Source organism: Thamnophis elegans, chromosome 6, assembly GCF_009769535.1.
Source record: "Thamnophis elegans isolate rThaEle1 chromosome 6, rThaEle1.pri, whole genome shotgun sequence".
Classification (NCBI taxonomy): Eukaryota; Metazoa; Chordata; class Lepidosauria; order Squamata; family Colubridae; genus Thamnophis; species Thamnophis elegans.
In genome coordinates this window covers 32,011,582-32,034,244 of record NC_045546.1, presented here as the reverse complement: position 1 = coordinate 32,034,244, position 22,663 = coordinate 32,011,582, and the positions used below count along the sequence as shown (strand labels likewise).

Genomic DNA, 22,663 nt, shown 5'->3' with positions numbered 1-22,663 from the left:
TTTCTTCATTATTGCATAGTTACAGTTTGTTTTGCTTTGCTTTTCCTAAATACCATCTCTTGTTGAACAACTAATAAAACCTTGTAATAAAATATATAACAACAGTGCTCCAATGCTCATGACCTGCTCAAATAGTAATGTAAGTGTAGTAAAGTAAAGACAATAAGCTTGGCTGAAAGAGGAAATTGGGGCAGTTAGAGATTAGGATTCAAAGACAAAATATAACTTGAACCCAACCTGGTCAGAACACTTTAGAGCAATTGCTTTTTTTTTAGGATTCTTTTCAACTGCAGAAGCAGCCATATAAGCACATGAAAAGGCTGACTGCTTTAGGGTGTTTGCAACAAGTGCCCCCACACTCCAAATCCCCCCTTGTCTTTTAAAAACAAACCCTACTTCGACCAAAAATGGTTACTAAGCAGAGTTTCAATATGTTGTATTAACTTCATACACTCTTTAGATAATACCGGTACATCAAGGAACTGACATTTAAATGTGTGTATAATTTAACTGTACAAGTGTTTGCACACTTTGCAACTGCGTAAGCAGAAGTAATGCTACACAACGCTAAAAATTGTGTAGCAGAGAATGCAAAAAAAGGTTTCACCAGTATCAGTGGATGGAATTCATTGAAACTTCCAGTGTATGACTGTTACTTTGCAAGCACTCAGATTCACAAAAGATTCCTCACCCTCCGGGAATGCAGAGTTAAAGAAAATAGTTAGAATTGCATTAACCCAATCATGATGTGAAGTGTAGATTTTTGCTATTATTGTTATTCCTTGGAAATGATGGTTGGATCAAGCATCCTGTATCCAAATGACTTGGACAAATAATTGGCTTTTAAGTAGTAATTATTTATTTACAATAGCACTTTTATAAACAATTGCACGAACATCTTTACATTAATATTATGAAAAAAGTGTCATTGCTAAATTAGGCAGGAAAACCTCTAGGAGATTTTAATTTGCTTTTTAAAGGAGGAATGGAGAAAGGAAAAAAATAATGCTCTGGGACTGAATTATAAATACAGGAGTATTGGCAAAAGTGCAGTTCATGCAATTCATATTTATATACTTGTTTTTTTTTTTTTTAAATGAGTGTTGGTTTCAGGATTAAAGTGCCTACATGATTCTTGTTAAGAACTCAAGTGAGTTGGTAATGAAGATCAGTTGATTTTAGTTTCCATTGGCATGTTGATTGGATCTGCAGATATTCTATAATTTTTTTTATCCAACCTAAAATCCGATGAATTATTACTCTCAGGTTTTGAAGCTTTCATGTCAGCATTTACAGGATTTTCTTGAGACTTCTAAGTGCATTCAAATACCTCTCACAACCATTTTGGTTATCTTTGAAAACTATGGATTTTTGCACCAGATTTTATTTTTTTAATCTCAAGCACTGAAGACATTATTAATAGCATTCAGCTGATACATTTCAAAGAAAAACTAAAGACGTCATACATAAAGTTTCCACATTTTGCTTCACTCATGCGCATTGCAATTTTAGTAAGTGCTGGACAGATTTTGAACAGGTTTCTGAAAGATTATGTTTGCATGTCCATTAGTGTATCCAATTCTTATATTCTCTTATGAAAAAATGAATTATGATTTCATTTCCCAATCTAATGTTGACTTTGGAAAACCTTGGCTTTCATAATAAAGCATAAAGCTGTGAACATTCAACTGCTGTATGCTGCTTAGCATTTCAAGCTTCAGGAATTTAACTATTCTCTTAAACCTCATAGAAGACTTTAAAAATTACGTACACATTGTACGTCATTATAAACCTGCCAGAGTTTGATAGCATGTAGTATTGTTTTAAAGAAGTTCTAGATTCTTGCCTCAAGTACTGTTGCCAAACCCTGATACTATGCGTAGCAGTTCAAATCAAATATTCAAGGCTTGTAAAAATATGTCATTTTTCAATTGTGAATTATGTAGTTCAAATATTTTCCAGTATTGGAAAGTATTGCCTGGCTACAGTACATCTTTTCAAACAGATCTGTGTACTGAGTTCTCTCCTTAAGAATAAGTCAGCTTCTCCAAAGCTACTTTAAAAATAACTCAAGTTTATAACAAACAATATTTGCAAATGTGTTAAAGAAAATACTTTAAAAAAATCTCTTCAAAAGTATAGTTTACTTCTACCATAAAGTGGTTATCCAGGCACTCCCATCAATAAACTGAAATGTCCTCTTAAGTTAGTATGCAGCTGCAAAAAGTTGTTTTAGGCCACATACAATATTTTGGCCACCACTTTCTTCTGAAGACACAGTAAAAACATATGTTCTTATTAGCTTTCCAGGGCATCCAGTACTTTCATAATCTGTAGTTTTATAGCTTTGGTGGCATCACCTGCATTTGGAATCAAGTACCTTAAAAATGGAAATGATAACATCATTTGTTAATATACTAAATCATTTTTACAACATAAAATAATACAATTAAAATATTACATCATGATCCATATAATCCTGATATATGATGTGCATGTGCGCACACACACACACATACACACATAAACAACGATGCTTATTTCCAAAGAAATTGAAATGAGATAAAGAATCAGTGTGTCATTTCTCTTCCACACGGTCTTCAGGCTCTGCCTCATCATCAGCAACAGTTAGCCGCATAATGTTCTGGAAGTCTCTCCAGATATGGCTATGTCCTTAGGCTGAGGATCCCAGGATCCCAGTGTCATTCTAAGATGGCTCCGTTGATATAGTTAATATTTATTCTCTCTTGAGCCTTTTTATTTTTAATGATTGTTTTTATATATTTTTGTTTTACATTCTTGTTGTCCCAGAGTAATTATTTATAAAATGGAGGCTACCTAAATTTGATAAATATGTAAATATATAAAATATTCTGCCTAGCAAATAATTTCCAATTTATTTTTACATTTGGGAAAAAATTAAATTATTTGGAACACTGATTAATATGTTGCTATTAAGGGAATCTCAAAATTTCAGGATGTATGTAGATGATTCACTCATGATCTAACATAGTGATTAAACTGCATCTTAATTAAATCAAAGGAGTAATAATTTCTAGACTATTGTTTAGCCAACTAAAGAATGTATAAAAAGTTCTATAGAACTTGCAGAAGGCTCAGCCTTTTGAATGGCACTTTACATTAAACATGATTCATTGTTTATATAAGGACTTTATAATTCTCCATATAATAAAGCTGCGCTTAACAATATTAGAAATTACTGTCAATTGATTATTTCATTTGATACATAAATGAATATAGTTGAATCTAATCATAGTAAAACCTTACCTCTCAATTGCCAAAATCTCTATGCCTGAAGCAGTGCTATTTCCATATTTAAAGGTTATTAATTCTGGATGCTTTTTCTTGGAAGTAATTTTGACCACAGCATTTAGTGCCTGACGAGATTGTATGTAAGCAAATCCCTTTCGAGAGACAATCTCTCGCAAACAGTACATGTGTGTTGTAGTTACCAAAAGGTGACTAGAAAAAAAAACACCAAAAAATAAATGGCATTATATCAGGAAACAGACACTTCCCCATCCTCAGCATTATTATCATGAAGCAAATGCATTTTGTAAATAATAATATTATGTGACTATACATAATAGTTATTTGGCAAGTTTACAATTGACTTTTCATCATGTTGTGGACATGTTTTATATTGTGGTAAAAGTGCAAATTTATATGCTACGACCAAAAACAAAATATCTACTATGAAATGATTATCTGCAGTCAATTTGCAATACAATCTGTGAGCCATTAATCCATACACTTAATTAGTCACCTTACATTTTTTTCATTAAGTAGGACTAAAGGTTAATTTGAAAAACAATTACAGAAGCCTACATACCTGGCATTTAAAAGGTAGCCATTGTTTGTACTAAAGTGTGTGTATGTGTGCATACTTTGGTATACACACCTACACAACTACACACCCACATATACACAGAGAGAGAGAGAGACAGAGGGGGCATTTTTTATCATTGGAAACATTACGTTTATAAAGCCAATGCAACAATACCTAGGAAACATGTGTCCACTTTCTTTAACTTCATTACAAGGGAAATGATGTTTTATATCTGGCTTATTTATCCAAGTCTGAATGTTAACAATTTCTTTTCTATCATCATCAGACATTGAAGAGCTATCGATTTCATCTGTTTCAAAAAGAAAAAAAAATGCTGTCATGGACAAAATCCTTTCAATTGCTATCAAACATTTTGAAAAACAGTTTTCATTCTAATTTGAAATTTATGAAATAAAAGGCTGCTGCTCATCATCACCAAGCTTGCAAATCCCATCACACATTATTCCAAATTGCAGGGTTAAAGTCAAGACATTAATTCTTAAGGTGCTGATTCCATGCAAAAGTCACAGTATATTTCACATGGTGTTTATATGTATGAAATATGTATTAATAGATAGTTTGATAAAGTAGGGATTTTCATACCATGTTCCATATAATTTAGGATTCCCTGAATGCTGAATAAAGATCCTAAAGAAGTTCATTTAATAATAACATATTTCTCTAATAACTATTGAGTGTCTCTGAAATATAGACGGAGGCTTTTACTTGAATTTATCAGTAATAAAGTCCAGCAGAGTTCATTAGTGCACTGAGTGAAATGAACATACCTGTATATTCTGGACGTCTATTTTGCCCAATCACATCCCTGAATTTTCTTGGCAAAAAGTACAGGTGTTTCTCAGAAAACCTGTCTGTGTGTATAGGAAATCTGATGCTATCTGAATATAGATTTCTTTGTATGGCAATACGTTATCTAAACTTACAATTACAGTGAAACTTGGATTTAACAGACCATATAAGAGAAGGCATGTTATATTGTTTATAAAATTTATGAGAATTTTGTCTGATTTGTGTTCATGTTATGTAAACTATCTGTACTGATTTTCCAAACAGTGCACTTTTCTATTCTTTGTAAGGTGTATCTGAAGTCTGATAAATGATGGCCCCCCAAAATGATATTGATAATATTTCAGACTCCAGTTGGAATTTCAGACTACAATTAGAATATCTTTTTAATAACAGAATTCCAGACTTAGCTAGAAATTATAACATATAATTTGCTTATAAAAACTTCTACTATACCAGTATCATATTCTTCTTCATCTCCGATACTGAAAACTGGTTTCACACCACGATAAGGTTTTCCTACTCGGTCACTGCTGCTGACATGCCTGTTGGCAGGAAAAGAACATAAGAAAGGAAAAAATAATCTTCATTTTAAAATATATTTTATCAAAACATTTTTGTCCTTAGCAGCATGCAATGTGATCCAGGTGTGTGTGTGTGTGTGTGTGTGTGTGTGTGTGTGTGTGTAGTGAAAGAATTCAATAAAGATAGCCGGCTGTGCAAAAGCAATGAACTAAATTGAATTAGTGAAAAGCAGGCAAAAGAGCACTGAACTGGCTGGACTGTATTACGTACAAGAAGTTTGGTTTGAAAAGTTCAGTAAGCGTAGTCAGAAAACACAGATCTCTTCAGTGGGTTGTATGTAGCTTTCCAGATATTATTAATTTACAGTTCCAAGCTCATCTTCTCACTGGCCTTTGTAATTCAGCAACATCTGGAGGGCAACACAGTGTACACCTATGTTTTCAACAAATCAAAGTCAAAGGTTTCCTTAAAGTGATAATATATCAAGGTGTGTTTGGAGACAAACTATTATTGGTTTCCAATATTCCAATGTATGCCATACTGACAGATAAAAATCTGAGAATATGTTAAGTGTTAATTTAATTGAATAAATATCTCTGGAGCAATCATAACATCAGATAATACAACAGACGTGAGAGGTATAGAATGTGAATTATAGCATTTCTTTTCAGATTTTTCACGGATGGATGTTGTTTCTTGCTCATTCAACTTTCATCGTTTGCTGAAAGCGTACTTTATTGCAGGAACTGAATGCCATGTTAAATAGTTTCATACTTCATAGCAAGTAGCTCATTCCAGCGTGTTATGCATACATTCTAAAAACTGTAATTCTGATTGGGTATAAGCGAATCTCTGTCCGATTCATTTTTGAAAAAGATTCAAATTTCACTTATTAGTGTAGAAATGGCTACTAGAGGAGACAAATAGTAACATAAGGAAGAAGAATGGGAAAACTGAGGGGAACGCTCACATTTATCTCTATTCCCGAAGGAATCTCCCATTTATCTCCCATTTTCTAGGAGTTGGCAGATTAAATAGGAAACTGAACTGTGTTAAAGAGAGAGAACAAATGTGCCATCCAAAGAAAGCCAGATGAGGAGTGCTTGTTAGTAATTTATAAAGATAAGCATCTGTAACACTGACAGTGTTCAATAAAATAGCTGGTGTATGAGATACATATATTCTGATTGATACTTTGTTTTATTTACTATCTCCAGAATGCCCACTGTTTTGACAAAATAACCTTGGGTAACAATTTATCCTTTCTTGCAACCTTTTCAAAATTTGCAGGCCCTCTTTATACACTTTTAAGGCCTATACAATTCTGTATTCTTTCATATTTCACTATAAGCCCATCATACAATAGTTGCTATCTAGGCAAAGATAATGCTAACTGTGATGTGTTCTTTTAAGATTTGTTGTCTATCTATTTATTTTTTTGTTTGTGTGCTGCCCATCGCATCTAGATCCAAGATACCTTAGTTTGATGGGCTTAACTACACGGCCAGAAGGTATAAAGAATACATGCCAGTATGGAAATCATTAGTGACGTGCTTAACCATGACCTTTAGCCATAATCTGCTTGTTTTAATATAAGCATGGTTAATGCAAACCATGGTTTGCAAACCAAATTACACATACCCAGTCATTTAGTTTTGGAGGGTAATTTTTTTCACACTTCATGTAAATAAATAAATATCTTAGGTAATTTGTTGTTATAAGCTAGATATTCAGATGATATTAAATAAAACCACAATTTAGAAACAATGTTCCCACACTCAACTGCTAAATTTATTTAGCATAAGAATTCTGGATACTTTAACTTATCCATCGTCAAAGTGATTTATTCTTGCATTGTGCCTGTGAAATCCATTTGGTTCTTATTATATTCTATCAAAATTCTTTTCTGTGATACTTAGTCAAAGCATCACTGGCAATGTAATGTGCCATAAGAATATGCTTAAGATATGCTATAAGGGTATACTTTTAAAAATATTATTGAAATGTAATTTAATAATGAAACCTCTCTTCCATATCAATTCTCATTCAAAATCTAATTAATCACAGAATCCCATTTTGTTGAGTAGGATTATCAAAAATGTAACTGCATTTTAACGTTCAAACAACACAGTATATTGTGGCTAACATTTGTTTGACTGCATCGTGCTGCAAAGGAGGTAGCATTTATTACATATGCAGGTGTCATCTATAAATGAATGTGAACATCTGTGGCTATAGTTAAAATATTTGAGCTTGATGTAAAGCATTCCTAATTTTAAAAAAAATCTGAGAACTATTGACAGTGTAACTGATGCTTACAAATAGTATGAAGTCATGCTAAAAAAGGACAAAGGCAGTTTTGCTCAGATGGTTCTGCATGTGGCTTACCGCAGCATACTTTCTCTGTCAGGCCAGGGAAGATTGAAAGAAATTCTATAGCAAATTGGGCAGAGGACAGAATAAATAATTTCAATATATTTAAAAATCTGGTTTATGTCTTCCCATTTGGAATTATACTTTTACCACAATACCCATTGGCTTTCATGAATATATGTATATGTGTGAGTATATCTGTCTGGAGTGAGTATACATGTGTCTGTATATGTGTATACCCCCCAACACATGGATGCATACATATATATATATATATATATACACACAAAGCACACACATATATATTCATATACATCGACAGACAGATCTCCTACAGCACCAGAGGTGGTATTAACTTATCTTCCCTACTGGTTCTCAAATGTGAGCGTGCTGAGCCTTCCGTGCATGCACTTTTGGCTAAAAAAGGGCCTAAATGGGATGCCATAGAGATGGGTATGTTGGGCCACCCACAATCTCTGCTACTGATTCGGGTGAACCAGTAGAATATCACCTCTGTAAAGCACCTAATACTTTTCAAGGTTCAAGAGTTTAAGAAGGAGCTGTGAGAAAAGTATGTGGAACAAGAAATGAGAAATAACAATTTTCCAATCTAAAAAATGTTGCATATATGTTTGCTAACACAGAGGAATAATTCTAAGATAAACCCATTACATCTCTTCACAGTAACACAAAACAATCAGGGTGGAATAAAATGTGTGATTTAACATGCAAGAAGATTGGTCAGAAATATCGTATTTTTCAGACTATAAGATGCTCCGGAGTATAAGACGCACCTTAGTTTTTGGAGGAAAATGAGAAGAAGAAAAAATCTGCCTCTGACTACCAGCATCCATGGTATTCAGCTGGCTAGCTTCCTGTCACTGTGTGAGAGTTCATGATGTGGAACACATGGTAACAAGGTCATCCAATGAATAGGCATAGCAACAAAGTCAGCCATTGAGGGCTATTTTGACTCTGAAACAGTATTTGCTGTGTGAGTAACTAGGAGACAGGCAGGAGCCTGGCTTAGCTGAGAACTGAAAGTGAAACTGCTTGTGTTTTGCTTGTATTTACTGTTACCTTGGAAAACATGCTTTTGGCATTGCATTGTATATTATTATTATACAATTGTATCACAGCGGCCAGTTGTTTTGCCGGATTTGGCATTGGTTACTAGTCGGGCCCCACCCAGGGGCCTAGGACATCATAATGTATTTTCGTAATATGTGTGCAGATCCAAGCAGTGCGGCTTTTTGCATTTGACTGATGGTGATTTTGTCAATTTTTAACTGTTTTAAATGTAATTTTAGTGCTTTTGGAATAGCACCCAGTGTGCCAATTACCACTGGAATTACCACTGCTGGTTTGTGCCATAGCCGTTGAATTTCGATTTTTAAAGTCCTGGTATTTTGCAATTTTTTCATGTTCCTTCTCGTCGACCCTGCTATTACCTGGTATTGCGATGTCAATGATTGTGATCTTATTTTTCTCAACCAGTGTGATGTCTGGTGTATTATGCGCCAGTATTTTGTCCGTTTGTATACGGAAATCCCACAAGATCTTGACCATCTGATTTTCGGTGACTTTTTCAGGCTGATGTTCCCACCAGTTTGTTGCTGTTTTAATATTATAATTTTTGCACAAATTCCAATGGATCATTTGTGCTACTGAATTGTGCCGCAATTTATAATCAGTCTGCGCGATTTTTTTACAGCAGCTGAGTATGTGATCAACAGTTTCATCAGCTTCTTTGCAAAGTCTGCATTTGGCATCATCAGAGGATTTTTCGATTTTGGCCTTAATGGCATTTGTGCGGATAGCTTGTTCTTGCGCAGCCAGGATTAGTGACTCTGTTTCTTTCTTTAATGTACCTGTTTTTAACCATAACCAAGTTTGTTCCCTGTCCACTTTATCTTTTATTTTTTCCAGAAATTGGCCATGTAGTGCTTTGTTCTGCCAACTCTCCATTCTTGATTTTATCACATCTTTTCTGTATTCTTGTTTCGTCTGTTGGGCCTTCAGTAGATTTTTGTTCTTTACTTCGATTAATAGATGTTTTTGACTTTCTTTTAAATAATCAGCCAGTGCATGTTTTTCTTCTTCAACTGTAGTGCATTGTCATTAGTTTCCTGGTTTTTTGGTCCAAAATGTCCAAATCAGCTTGTGTCCAGTTAACTGTACCAGCTATGTATCTTATAACTGGTATTGCCCAGGTATTTATGGCCTTGATTGTATTTCCACCATTCAATTTAGATTTCAAAATTTTCCTAACTCTGTTGGTGTACTCTCGCCTGACAATAGTTTTTGATTCTCCATGCTTGATGTTATCCAACTGCAGAATGCCTAAGTATTTGTAGGCTTCATTTTTATTGCATTTAATTAGTTGGCCATTGGGCATTTCAATTCCCTCACATGCAGTGATTTTGCCCCTTTTTATGGATACAGTGGCGCATTTTTCCATGCCAAACTGCATTGAAATATCGGTGCTGAATACTCGGACTGTGTTTGTCAATGATTGGATTTCTATTTCTGACTTTCCATAGAGTTTCAAATCATCCATATATAGTAAATGCGAAATTTTTTCAGCTTTTTTGGCTGTTTGGTAGCCTAATTTCATTTTTTTAAAGATTACTGATAGTGGGATCATTGTGATGATGAAGAGAAGAGGTGAAAGTGAATCACCCTGGAAAATTCCTCACTTGATATTAACCATTCCGTAGATCTCATTCCCTACTGCCAACTCAGTTGTCCATTGTTATATCGCCTTTTCAGTAAAGGATGTAATATTTTTGCTAATGCCAGTTGTTTCTAAGCATTTTATGATCCAACTATGTGGCAGTGAGTCAAATGCCTTTTTGTAATCAATCCAGACCATATTCAAGTTCGTTTTTCTGTTCTTACAATTTTCTAATATCATTTTATCAATTAGGAGCTGATCTTTTGTGCCCCTGCTTCTTCTTTTGCTGCCTTTTTGCTCTACCGGCAAGATGTTGTTTGTTTCCAAATAATCCATCATGTTATCTGCAATAGTGCCTGTGAGTAATTTGAAGGTTGTTGGCAAGCATGTTATTGGTCTGTAGTTTTCAGATGTTGTTCCTTTAGTTGCATCTTTCTGAATCAAGTATGTTTTTCCAGTTGTCAACCATTCATCAATTTGGCCCTTTTGTAAATTTCATTCAGTTGCCTGGCCAATATTGCATGTAAACTGGTCAGATATTTGAGCCAGAAACCATGTAAATTGGTCCTTTCCAGGTGATGTCCAATTCTTTACCTTTTTTACTCGATTTTTGACCATCTCAGTTGTTATTTCTAATACTTGCATTTGTTTGTTGCCAATGCTTTTCTCAAAGTCATGTATCCACTTTGCTTCCTTATTGTAGTCCTTTGCATTTTCCCACAATTTTTTCCAGAATTTCAACTGTGGCCTGCTTTTCTAGTTTTTCACTTTTGGTGTGACCATTCACCTTAAGACTTTGATAAAAACGCCGTTGGTCTGATCGAAATTGCTGATTTTGTTTATATTGGATGATTCGTGCCTCATATCTTTCAATTTTTATAGCTGTTGCTGTTATCTGCTGTTTTACAATCTCTACAGTTTCATTGATGTTTCTTGTATCCAATCTATATCTTCTGATTAGCCGATCTATGGTTTTGTTGTTTTTAAGCCGTTGCTCCTGCATGTTCTTTAAGTTACTAGCATCTGCCCTTTATTATTATTATTATTATTATTATTATTATTATTATTATTATACAATTGTATCACAGCGGCCAGTTGTTTCGCTGGATTTGGCATTGGTTACTAGTCGCGCCCCACCCAGGTTATTATTATTATTATTATTATTATTATTATTATTATTATTATTATTATTTTGAATCCTGCTGAATCAGTTACTTTTGTGTGCTCTCTGAATGTGATTGTTGCTGCAAACTCTGACCACCCAGTTCCAGGCTGCAGGGATTTCCACAGACCATTGCTACCTTCATGCCTTGGCATGCTGCTGGTGGGGGTGGGTGGGGCTACATTTGGTGTACAAGACACACCTAAATTTTCACCTTCTTTGGGGGGGTGGGGTGCAAAGGTGCATCTTATACTCCAAAAAACATGGTAGTTTATATGCAAAGTGATCCAAAAAATGTGATCTTAGAAAATTCCCTTTTTCCTGAAATGTACCAATCCAGTCCCGGATTATCATTTATCCATGGAATTGATAAAGAAGTAATTTAATATTTTAGATGTAATCACTGCACTCTGGGAAAAAGTGAAACATTCCAAAGAATTCACATTCCTGACCTACAATCCCCATAATAAATATGCCAATATAACTCACCTATCTACAGGAGTTGAAGTATTTTCAATAAAACTAATAACTTTTTCTTTCACATTTACAGATTTTGTCTTGAAAACTTCAGTCATCTTGTTTACCAGAGACTTGACACCCTTTCCATCATTTGATCCATTTGGAGAATCGCCCTAAAAAACAATGTTTTTGAGTAAAATTCATTTATATTCCATAATCACCAAAATCTGAACTTGATACAAGCACTATTTGTAAGGAACAAAAGTGTGCAATCTAAGTCCCCAAGGTTACACATGCTCCCCTCCAACCTGCTTATGAAATTTGCTTATATAGTTTCTGTTGAACCTCTACGAACCTCTAAGTATGGCCACAGTATATGAACTATTTGGACTAACACATAGAGCATATATGAAGGCAAGGTTCTTTTTTCTATATTCTTCTCTAAAAACAAGGAGAAATAAATAAAATACTCTATATATTTGTTACTTCACTGACTATTCCTAATGTAGAGGCAACTGCAGATGGAAAACGCTGCCATAATCTAGTTTATAACATGATGCTAAGGAATCAATTTTGTTTGTTTTAACAATCCTGTAATCCCTTGCATCAGGGTGGAGTCAGGGTGACTGAATGGCATTTACTGGCCGTATGCCCTTCCTGACACCTACGCAGAGTTCACAGCAGATATTTTCTAATTGCACCCAGAGAAGTATTTGCTGTTAATTGGATTGAACTCATAGCCTCCTGATTTTGAGGTGAGATCTCCACCTCTAGCCAACACACCGTTCAGCTAAGGCATCAAACTTAAAGTAGTGCTAATTATCACCCCTGCCCTTTATTAAAATTTGTTAACTGGGAAACGATTTACCAGCTGACTTCTGGCAACAAAGCCTAACATCTCTCTTCTCCTTCAATGCATGTGATATGTTGTTCTATATTATAAACAAATAAATACAATCATGAAACATGTTAAAAGCTAAACAATTTGATTTAAAAAGCACTCACATCAACTAAGGAGTTAATACTAATTTTTGAGCCTGAGGTACTAGCAATCCAATGGCCATATCCATTGTCTGGTCCTTCAATGTTAATGTCGGCTAAGTGCTGTTGCAGTGCTATGAAAAAAAATAATTAACGTTGGTTGATCAAAACTGTCTTGTTAACCTCATTAAAATATAATAAACTAAACTCTATATAAGAATAGAAATATATAAATAATAATGTTAACTAACGTATGCAATAAAGTGCTCAAAGATGCTAATAATTATGATGCATTTTATAAAGCACCACATTATGTAAAAGGCATTAGCTACAAATACAGTTCTAGCCAAAAACTGCACAATCAAAGCTACTAAAAACTGCTCAGTCTTCCTAGGAGTTGGGTGCTATATAATATTAGTAATAAATAATTAATACATTTTTGTTCATTTTTTTCTAATCATACAATCTTTCTTAAATTTAAGAATGCTTAGGTTATAAGCAGTATTTTGAACTGGGAACTATGAGAACAAATACTGTATGTGTACATTAATGCAAGGAGGAAAAAAGACTTCTGAGAGACTCTATCTTAGGCCAGATTATGATTACAACTGTAATCCCCTATAGAATTCAAAATCGAGAGGTTAAGATGTCTGGGTAGGGCATCTTGAGATTAACATCCTAGAATATTATAGAAACTATAGGTAGTCTTTGACATAATGTATATGGCCGTAAGTCATAATGGTCCTAAAATGGATCACTCACATGACCAACTCAAATTTTATGACCCTTTTTGTTATGGTCATTAAGCAAATGTTACAGTTGTTTAATGAACCATGATTCAATTTATTCTTGTAGTTAAAAGAAAATCTTACCCATAAATCCTCCTTTAGCAATGCTTACATATTCTTTATTTTTCTGAAATAAGAAGATTGGAAAATTAATTGCAAGTATTTTTTTTCAGTATGGTAAGGAGGGAATATCACCTAATGAGTTGAAGGCAGACAAAGGACTTATTATCTTGATTAAAGACAATATGTGATAGAATTTTAGATATACCTGTAAGAAATGTGCTAGTACCATGTTCATGTACATATCTTCCTCTTCTCGACCACTACCCATGAAACAAAGGTGTTCTCCACCAGCTACAGAACCAGATTCAATTGACTGTTTCTGTGCTTCTAACAAAGATTTCACAGACTGGGAAAATTCTGATGGGTTCTGAAGCATCTGTAAAAGAAGGCAAAAGCAGAAATCATTTCTGCAAATTTGTTCAGCTGATCAATTAATTTTTTCTCTAAATAATCACTTTAAAAGCCTACTGATATTTTTAAAATGGAGAAAAAATAATTCTCAGACAGTTGTTAATATGAGACTGTTATAGCTAATTCATTTATTATGTTTTTCTATACCTAAACTACATTTTGGAAAAGTCAGTTACACAGAGATCTATAATTACATTTTTGTTGATATATGCACCCTGAAAGCAATGTAACCAGCATGAGACATCAGTGCGGAAATGCCAAGAACAAATCTTGCTCGATTAATCTCATCTCATTTTTAAGTGGGTAACTTCCTCATTAATTTATGGGAATGTTGTAGACGTAATGTAACTTGAATTTGGCGAAGAATTTTATCAAGTCTCCTATTAGGTTTGATCAGAAAGCTAGGTAAGTAATTAGCTGGGTGACAATAAAATCAAGTGAATAACTAGCACAAAAATAATATTCAGAGTGCTCATCAGTGGGTTCCTTATTATATAGGGGAGAGGTTAAGTATCCCAATGATCAATCCTGGATTTTACTTTTCAGAATTTCAGTTTTTGGAAAACATTTAGGCAAGGCATGAAGAAGTCTCACAATTATACAATTACTCACAAAAGATTTACATAGCAGTAATGAAAATATAACTTTTAAAATTTATTTTATTAACAAGAATAAAACAAAAAAGAACATTCAATGCTAACAAGAATAAACAATTCTTGTGTACAACACCACCACCACCCCGGCCTTCACCAAATGTCAAATAGATCTAACATTAAACATTAAGGAATCCACTCTGGGTGGATGCTGAAAAATAAATAAACAAATAAAAACGTATAGGTTTTTCTCCCCTTAACATAACAGGTCTACAAATAGTTATAAGTTTTCCCTTCCTTATTTAACAAAAATACTATATTAAATTAACAAATATTCCAGATGAGGAAGTCTCTAATAATCAAATCAACCCAACATCTAATAATATGTTAAAAAAACAACAATCAGTCAACAGATTAACCCAAACATTACACTAATCTTCAAATCCCTCTGTTAACCATCTGCTATTATATTTAACATGTAGACTGTCCACAAATGGCTTCCAGTACGAAAAAATAACTTCTGAAGGATGAGAGTATAAAACCAACAGCTATGGAACCTAATACATTTGGAACTAAAATTTTAATATTCTTGGACCTATATCTCCTGTTATGCAACTGGATTCATGCACATACAATGCAGTATCCTGTCACCATTCTGTATGCCATGCTCCAAAGCTGCTTATCAAGAAGTGGTGCTTATATGGAAGTCTGCGACTAAGATTTTATTTCATTTTCAGACTGACATCTACCAACAATATAACATCACTTGATACAATATCTGAACTCTAACTTTCTCTTCTAAAAATCTGAAAGTAAACATATTAAGCTGCCAGCTTACTTACTAAGTCAGAATCTAAATGAAATGCAGTTGATAAATGGCCAGCATTGTATTGTTCTGCAGGGCGACAATCCACCACAAAGAATCTTACTCCTTCCTAAAACAAGAACATTTTTTTTAAATAATATAATGTCAGTTGACAAGGCAAAGACAAGGCATAGCTTAAGATAATTTATTTATGCTAACAAAAGCATACAGCCAACTCTTTTAGCCAAGGATTATACTTTAAAGCTGTGCACTTTGAAAATGCTTTCTACAGAATTGCTTTGCAGTGAGTTGGTTATGATTTATAACAAATGTGAAAATAAAGACATCAATTTAAAGGAAAAGTGTTCTTGATGCTCCTCAAAATTATCTTAATAACTAAAACCAGCAAGTTTTCTAAACAGTTTACACTTGTTCTTTTGCCTATATGAATTAAGAGTTACAATTCTTTGAGCCGATGGGACATTTTTTTAAAATAGCGATATGCAGCTATTTAAATCCATAGTAAAATAAATACTTTTGGAAGGACAGGACTATGCTTGATACTGCTGCTGGAGTCTTCTTAAAAAGGCAAATATTTCCCTGAAATCACATGGTTGTCAGAAAAATATTCAGTGTCATACTTTGTTGACACCTCCTTACTATCTGAACTCAAATATGTATATTCCTGGGATCACTGTAGAGAGACAGGTACATAGGCAAGAACCATTATACAAGCCAAGAAGTTGAAACAATATTTAATGCTTGTGAAACAAGAGAGTATTTGGAGGAGACACCAGGAGGCTCCCCCTTGATTCACTGGGAGTATAAGAGGGAGATTAAGTAAAGTGTAGTCAGGCTTGAAGGATTTGTTATTCAAGCCTGTCTTAATAAAGCATAATGCAATACATCCTGTAGACTACACTTCTACATCTGATCTGCAGCCAAGAGCTGACATCTACTTGTGAATCCAAGAAAAGGCGCATCTTTAAAGTAGGAGCTGGTGAGTGCAGAGTCTGCTTATATCACATATGAAGCACATTTTCTGCTTTGAATTCAAATAGCTGGGCTGGCAGAACCATGTGGTGGAAGTCCTGATAGGCTTTTAGAGAAGAAAGATGTTTAATAAATAACTACTAGCACTTATGTGAGAAGTACAGCCTAACTATATGATCTGTGTATACTATTGAGATTATACACAGATCATTAAATCGCAGCAATGGATCAGAGATTCAGTTATCTGATTTGCTAATATTAAAATACTGTTAAGATACTCTTCTAGATATAGCAAATGATTTTAATTTTTCCCATTTGGGGAATACTTACTGACCCCTTGTTGTTGATTTGCTTGCAGTATCTCTGATACTGAAACTGCAAGACACAAAGCTTGGCTCAAGTCTGAATCATCATCTTTGATACCCAATAAGCTGCTGCCAAATAGGCTGTGATTTTCCTATGACAGTCAGGAAAAAAATACAATAGCTATAATAAATATTAAAATATAAGCGAAGTCAGTATATTAAGATGATGACCTTTTTGAAAGCTCTTGGATAAAACTTTTGTAACATATACAGCATTAGAAATATGAAGGTCTGCCTTTCTTATTGGATTAATTGAATTAATGTAATTACAAATTACATATTTATTCCTCAAACCCTCATTCTGAATCTACTCTTTAACTAGTCCATTCTTGGAATTTAAAGTACAGGTAGTCAATTTACGACTATGATGGAGCCCAAGATTTCTGTTGTTAAGTGAGTTATTTGTTAAATAGGTTTTGCTACATTTTGCGACCTTGTTTGGCACAGTTGTTAAGTGAATCACTGCTGTTGATTAGTTAGTAACCTGGTTGTTAAATGAATCTGGCTTCCCCATTGACCTTGCTTGTCAGAAGTTTGCAAAAGGGGATGATGTGACCTTGGGACACAGCAACAGTCATAAATGTGAACTAGATGCCAAGCATCTGAATTTTGATAACATGATCATGGAGATGCTGTAAAGGTCGTAACTGTGTAAGACTGTCATGTCACTTTTTTCATTGCCTTTTTCCACTTTGAATGGTCACTAAACGGACTACTGAGGACCACCTGTACAACCATGCTGCTAAGCTTGCAATATTAGTACACATCATGTGGAGGGCACAGAATAGAGAAGACAACTCAATGTGCTTGACAATTTACCTTTCTGAAAGAAATTGGAGTCTTGCTACAATAATATTGTGCTAAGGAGAAAAGGTCTTCTATATCTTCTACTTCCAAACTGCCAGGACATTTTTCAAGAAAGTCTGAAATATACAAACATTACATTAAATATTCCAAGATGATTTTTTTTAAAGCACAGGTCTGTGTTATTATAATCTTTTATAATACTTAGTTGATTTTGTTCACGATCAAGTTTCATAAAAATGGCTTGTAACACGGAGAATATAAAATCTCATGAAGCAAAATGCAGTTGCTAACCAACCTAGATGCTGCTAATGGCAAAAAGAGAGATTGTGTCCTGGTGACTAAAGCAATGTCTCCTTATCTTGTAGTGTTCTTCCACATTGCACAAATGACCGCAATCTCACTCACTCCAAGAACTTGATTAAAAATTGCTCATATATGGAGAAGAGAAAGAGAGTAGTAGCAAAAAATTGTTCAAGATGGAACATGAGAGGAAGAGAAAGGAACATACTAAATGCTTGATGTGCGAGCAGGTATACATGTTAGGATTCAATGGACTTGTATTTTTTGCAGTAGCTCCACAGTATATAATTGTGTATTTCCCCAAAAGAGCCATAGATTTGAAATAAAGACGTCCAGCATATAATAACTGAATGGACAGATAACAAAAATGTAAATCATAGAACAGATAACTGGAAAGAATTCAGGAAAAAAAGCAGAGCAAGACAAAAACAAAAACATTTGTAATGTGAAAAAGGGATATGACTGGTACACCAGTCAGTAGACAAAACAGTCCTGCATTAAACTACCTTTTATTTTTGGGTCTGAATTAGTTCAATGTGAGCTACAGTAATTTTGTATAGACCTATTTTTTTAAATATGAAAATGTAGTCTTCCACATATCAGTAGAACTTCACTGTATTACTTTGCCTGAATAGCATTACATTAAAGCTGAAGGACTTACTCATAACATCTTCTTTACTATCAGATTCTGGTGCCAGGACCAATTCCCTGTAAAGGCAAATGGTGAAACATAAAGCAAATGTAAAAAAAAGAATCAAGAGTAGCAGCTAAGTAATTTGCTGTCATTTACTTACTTAGTATTAACAAGAATGATAAGCATTAGAAAATAAATGAAGAATGGATCTGCTAGCTGAAAATATCCATCCCATATTGTTTGGGTGACTTCATCTGTGCAGTAACTTGAAAATAGGGACCCAAGCTGAAAAGTAGATGAAAAAGAAACTGAAACAGATTTTAGTAATATAATAAAACAAATATTAAATTTATTTCATGAATTCCAATCTTGAACACATATCTACAAATAAGATGATGTGACTGTCATAAACCGCCAAAAAAGTTTAAGTGTACAATTTCAGTTTGCAATATCAGAAAGGGGGATTGCCAAAATTATCACAGCGCATACTTCAAATTTTAATCGTGCTTTTATTAAACAACAGTGTTACATTTTTCTACAAACACAGCAGAGGTGGGTTCCTACCAGTTCGCACCTATTCGGTAGAATCAGTTCATCAAATCTACCGAACTGGTTAGAAGAGGTTCCACCAGTGGACCCGGAAAGCAGGGCACACCTACAGAAGAGGTTCCAAAATTTTTTGAAACCCACCACTGGTCCTTGGATATGATTATTCTACACTATCATGCTCATATTTATAAAACTCAGTGCCTCTGTGAAAGGTAAGGATGACTACTGCGTTTGTGGTGCAATCAGAACATTGCGTGTGTTGAAGTTGTTTTAACGCAAACCAAAGATGCCTTTTAAAAAACAAGTTTACATCATATTCTTATGAATGTGCTGTGTGTGAGGTAATTTAAGGTGGTTCTGACAAGTGTCGTCAGCATCTTCATATCCGGTCACATGGGCAGCAAGCCACTCCCACAAAGTAGGCCACACCCACAGAGTAGGTTCGAACAATTTTTGAAACCCACCACTGAAACACAGGCTATTAATTAATACTTAAAGTTTAAAGAACTATAAGAAGTTCTAAGAACTGCTCTCAGAAACGTGAGAGCAAGAGAATATGCTCCAACTTTTAATTGTAAATTTAAAACATGGTATTATTTATGATGCAGAATAACAAAACAATTTAATTTAATTTCTTGAAACTTCTGGCTGAGAAACAGACCTCATATATGCATGATCATATGCATTTTGGTTTTAATAGAAGTAAATTCAACTCAAAGTAGTACATTTACAAATAGAATATTTTAGAAAATAGAAAACATGGAACATGTATTTACAATGGATTAACTATTTCTTTAATTTTCATATAAAGAGATTAAGCCATAGGAACAATTTAAAAATAAATTCTGATTAAATGTAAGTAATTTTTTTTTTAAATCCAGAAAAGTAGACATTGATTTTATATGAAATATATGTAATTAGTCTTTATTAAATCTGGCAGATATTATAACATATGAAAATTAAATATACTTTTTATGAAACACTTTTATAGTGTTTTACAATCATTGAATTTAACTGTTCTATTCGACATGACATAAAGATTCTGAAGTATCTATTTATTAGACAAAGCAACTTTCATGTTAATGTGTCCTTCTTTGTAGGATAACTGTTGAGATTTTTATTGTTTTTAAACTATGATTAAATATGTGCATTTGTGTGTTTTCTTACAAGGCTAATATTAGATTAATAGATAGATCATAAATTATTCTTTAGGAACCATGGTATAATAGCATGCCATAAAAGTGCAACAAAAATAAAACCCTATATCCTTTAATTCTTGGGAGAAATTACCATTGTTAATAAGACATTACTGCTTTTCTGTTATTGGCAATAGAAAATAATTTCTGATCAATTGAAAGACCTCTTATGAACAAGTGAATTCACTGTAAGTATTTAACACCAGAAACCAGAATTTTATAACGTCCTATCCTATCTAAAACTTTGTGCAAAAATGCATTCTTTTTGTTTAGGACTTGTTACCAAGTATGTGACATTTTCTGTTATAGAACTTCACTTTTCATTATGTTTTCCTACTTTCACTTTATTACCCAGTTGAGTGCATACGAGTCCGGCGTCATCTTTTTTGTGTCCAGAAATGAGCATAGTTCTGGTTCATGATACTGGAGGAGCAGCCTAAAGAGGTGAAATGGTCTCCCCTTCAGAAAACAGTCCCTAAAAGAGAGCAACAACAGAAGCAGATACAATAAAATGATGGTACATTTATATGTTATAGTTATATATATATATATATATATATATATATATATATATATATATATATATATATATATATATATATATGAATGATTTTCATAAAGATTTGACAAACAAAAGGTCAGAAGAATGATATCTTCATAGGCTCATGATTAAAAAAAATTCAAATAAGAAATGCCACCTTGAAAAAAAAGAAAGGACAATAAAGGGGTAAGATAATAGCCATAAAATAAAAATTAAGATTAAATGTAATGCTCATAAATGATTTATTTACCTTGGAATGTATTTATTCATGATAGCATAGAAGCAATTGTACAAGTCGCTTCGTGAAAGTCGAAGATGAACCAAAGGTTTAAGTAGATAGGACCAGCTAAGGCTAGAACTGTATTTAACATTACGAGATTTACAATAAAATGTAATCACAGATTCAATATCCAAACGTAATACTGACTTCTCCTCCTCTGGTATTGACAGCTGATCTAAAAAGAAATAGTGCATAAGTTATGCATTATATACCATGTGCATTCCATGATTGTATTAGTCCGAGACCTTAGTCATTCCCCAAAACTTGCAAATGATAAAGCGATACGGTAATAAAACAATAAAAACAAGTTATGAATAGTTCACTGATTTTTTTAAAGAAAGAAAAACACCTAGTACCAAAGCATATCAAAAATCTTTCCATGGATAGGGTCTCAAGAGCAAAGTAAGATTTCTTAGCAACTGTTGCTTACTGAATATCAATAGTAGTGAAAATTGTTTCATGAACAATACATGAATAATAGCTTGATAGGATCTGACTGGGGAGAAAGAGACCTAAATGGAATCCCAGGAAGACACAGTGGCTGCAAACTGAGAAGCTAGCTATTTCTAGCTCATCTTTGACTCTTGATGGGGTGCACTCTACCAGTTAGAGCTGGTTCATAATCTGGAGAGTCTCTAGACTTATAGTTTCTGCTTGAACAGCAGGTCGTCTGTGGTCAGAGATCCTTTTGCTCAATTATATCCTGTACACCAGTTGTGACAGGACATTTCTAGAAAAGGACATTTCACTTTCATCCCTTAGGTGTTTACTACCTTTTGGTTGGAGTATTGCCCTTTGATCCACTTGGGCTGGCCCTGAAGACCAGAATCGTTGGTTTGCTCAATATATAGAGGCCCAAACAATTATGGGAAATAATTCACTAATGAAGGTGTATGGCTATCAGTTAGCTTCCAGTTGCAATTCAAAGTTGTCATTTTAATATCATTTTAAAGTCCTACATAGTTTAACACCTGGACATCTATAAGGCATCTTCTTTGAGATGAATCTGCCTGTCAGGTTGCATCTAATATAGAAGGATTGCTAAAGATCCTAAATCTGAAAGAATGCCATTTATAGAGACTCCATGCTTGTATTCTCTCAATGACAGCCTCATACTCTAAGAACAGCATACCCTAAAATATTTGGACCATCCCTCCCTATTCAATTTTTAAGACTTATTTTTAAAGAAAAAAAAATAAAGCAATGATTGAAGATTCTGTTACTCAAATGGTGATATATCAGATTCTCTGTTATTGACTTTTTATACCTCTTTTTTGTATGTTACATATATGTTGTCAAAAAAGAAGAGCCATGTAACATTAAATAAATATAGTATCTCTGTATCACATTTCCAGTAAACCTAACACATGTATTTGAATTTCAGACATCTTAGGGATGGGATAAAAACATAATTGTTATGAAAAAAATAAGTAGCCTGTTTCCCTGAAAATAAGACCTCCCCAGATAATAAGCCCAATCGGGCTTTTGAGCACAAGTGCTAAAA

General features: G+C 33.8%; 1 protein-coding gene across 2 annotated transcripts in view; it reads right to left on the bottom strand.

Annotated features, from left to right (window-relative positions):
• Positions 1 to 1,080: 1,080 nt before the first annotated feature.
• Positions 1,081 to 22,663, bottom strand: part of TBC1D23 (TBC1 domain family member 23) — a 29,102-nt gene continuing 7,519 nt past the window's right edge. The window contains exons 4-18 of one of the 2 annotated variants that reach the window (XM_032219332.1): positions 21,130 to 21,334; positions 20,690 to 20,813; positions 18,754 to 18,878; positions 18,621 to 18,667; positions 17,672 to 17,775; positions 16,822 to 16,944; positions 15,532 to 15,624; positions 13,891 to 14,061; positions 13,707 to 13,749; positions 12,859 to 12,968; positions 11,884 to 12,026; positions 5,114 to 5,202; positions 4,025 to 4,160; positions 3,289 to 3,483; positions 1,081 to 2,380 (exon numbers count right to left, since the gene is read on the bottom strand). In XM_032219332.1, the coding sequence (XP_032075223.1) occupies positions 2,299 to 2,380; positions 3,289 to 3,483; positions 4,025 to 4,160; positions 5,114 to 5,202; positions 11,884 to 12,026; positions 12,859 to 12,968; positions 13,707 to 13,749; positions 13,891 to 14,061; positions 15,532 to 15,624; positions 16,822 to 16,944; positions 17,672 to 17,775; positions 18,621 to 18,667; positions 18,754 to 18,878; positions 20,690 to 20,813; positions 21,130 to 21,334 (1,790 nt within the window). In that variant the 3' untranslated portion in view covers positions 1,081 to 2,298. The remainder of the gene's footprint in view (positions 2,381 to 3,288; positions 3,484 to 4,024; positions 4,161 to 5,113; positions 5,203 to 11,883; positions 12,027 to 12,858; positions 12,969 to 13,706; positions 13,750 to 13,890; positions 14,062 to 15,531; positions 15,625 to 16,821; positions 16,945 to 17,671; positions 17,776 to 18,620; positions 18,668 to 18,753; positions 18,879 to 20,689; positions 20,814 to 21,129; positions 21,335 to 22,663) is intronic. The other variant, XM_032219333.1, reaches the window with a different exon arrangement.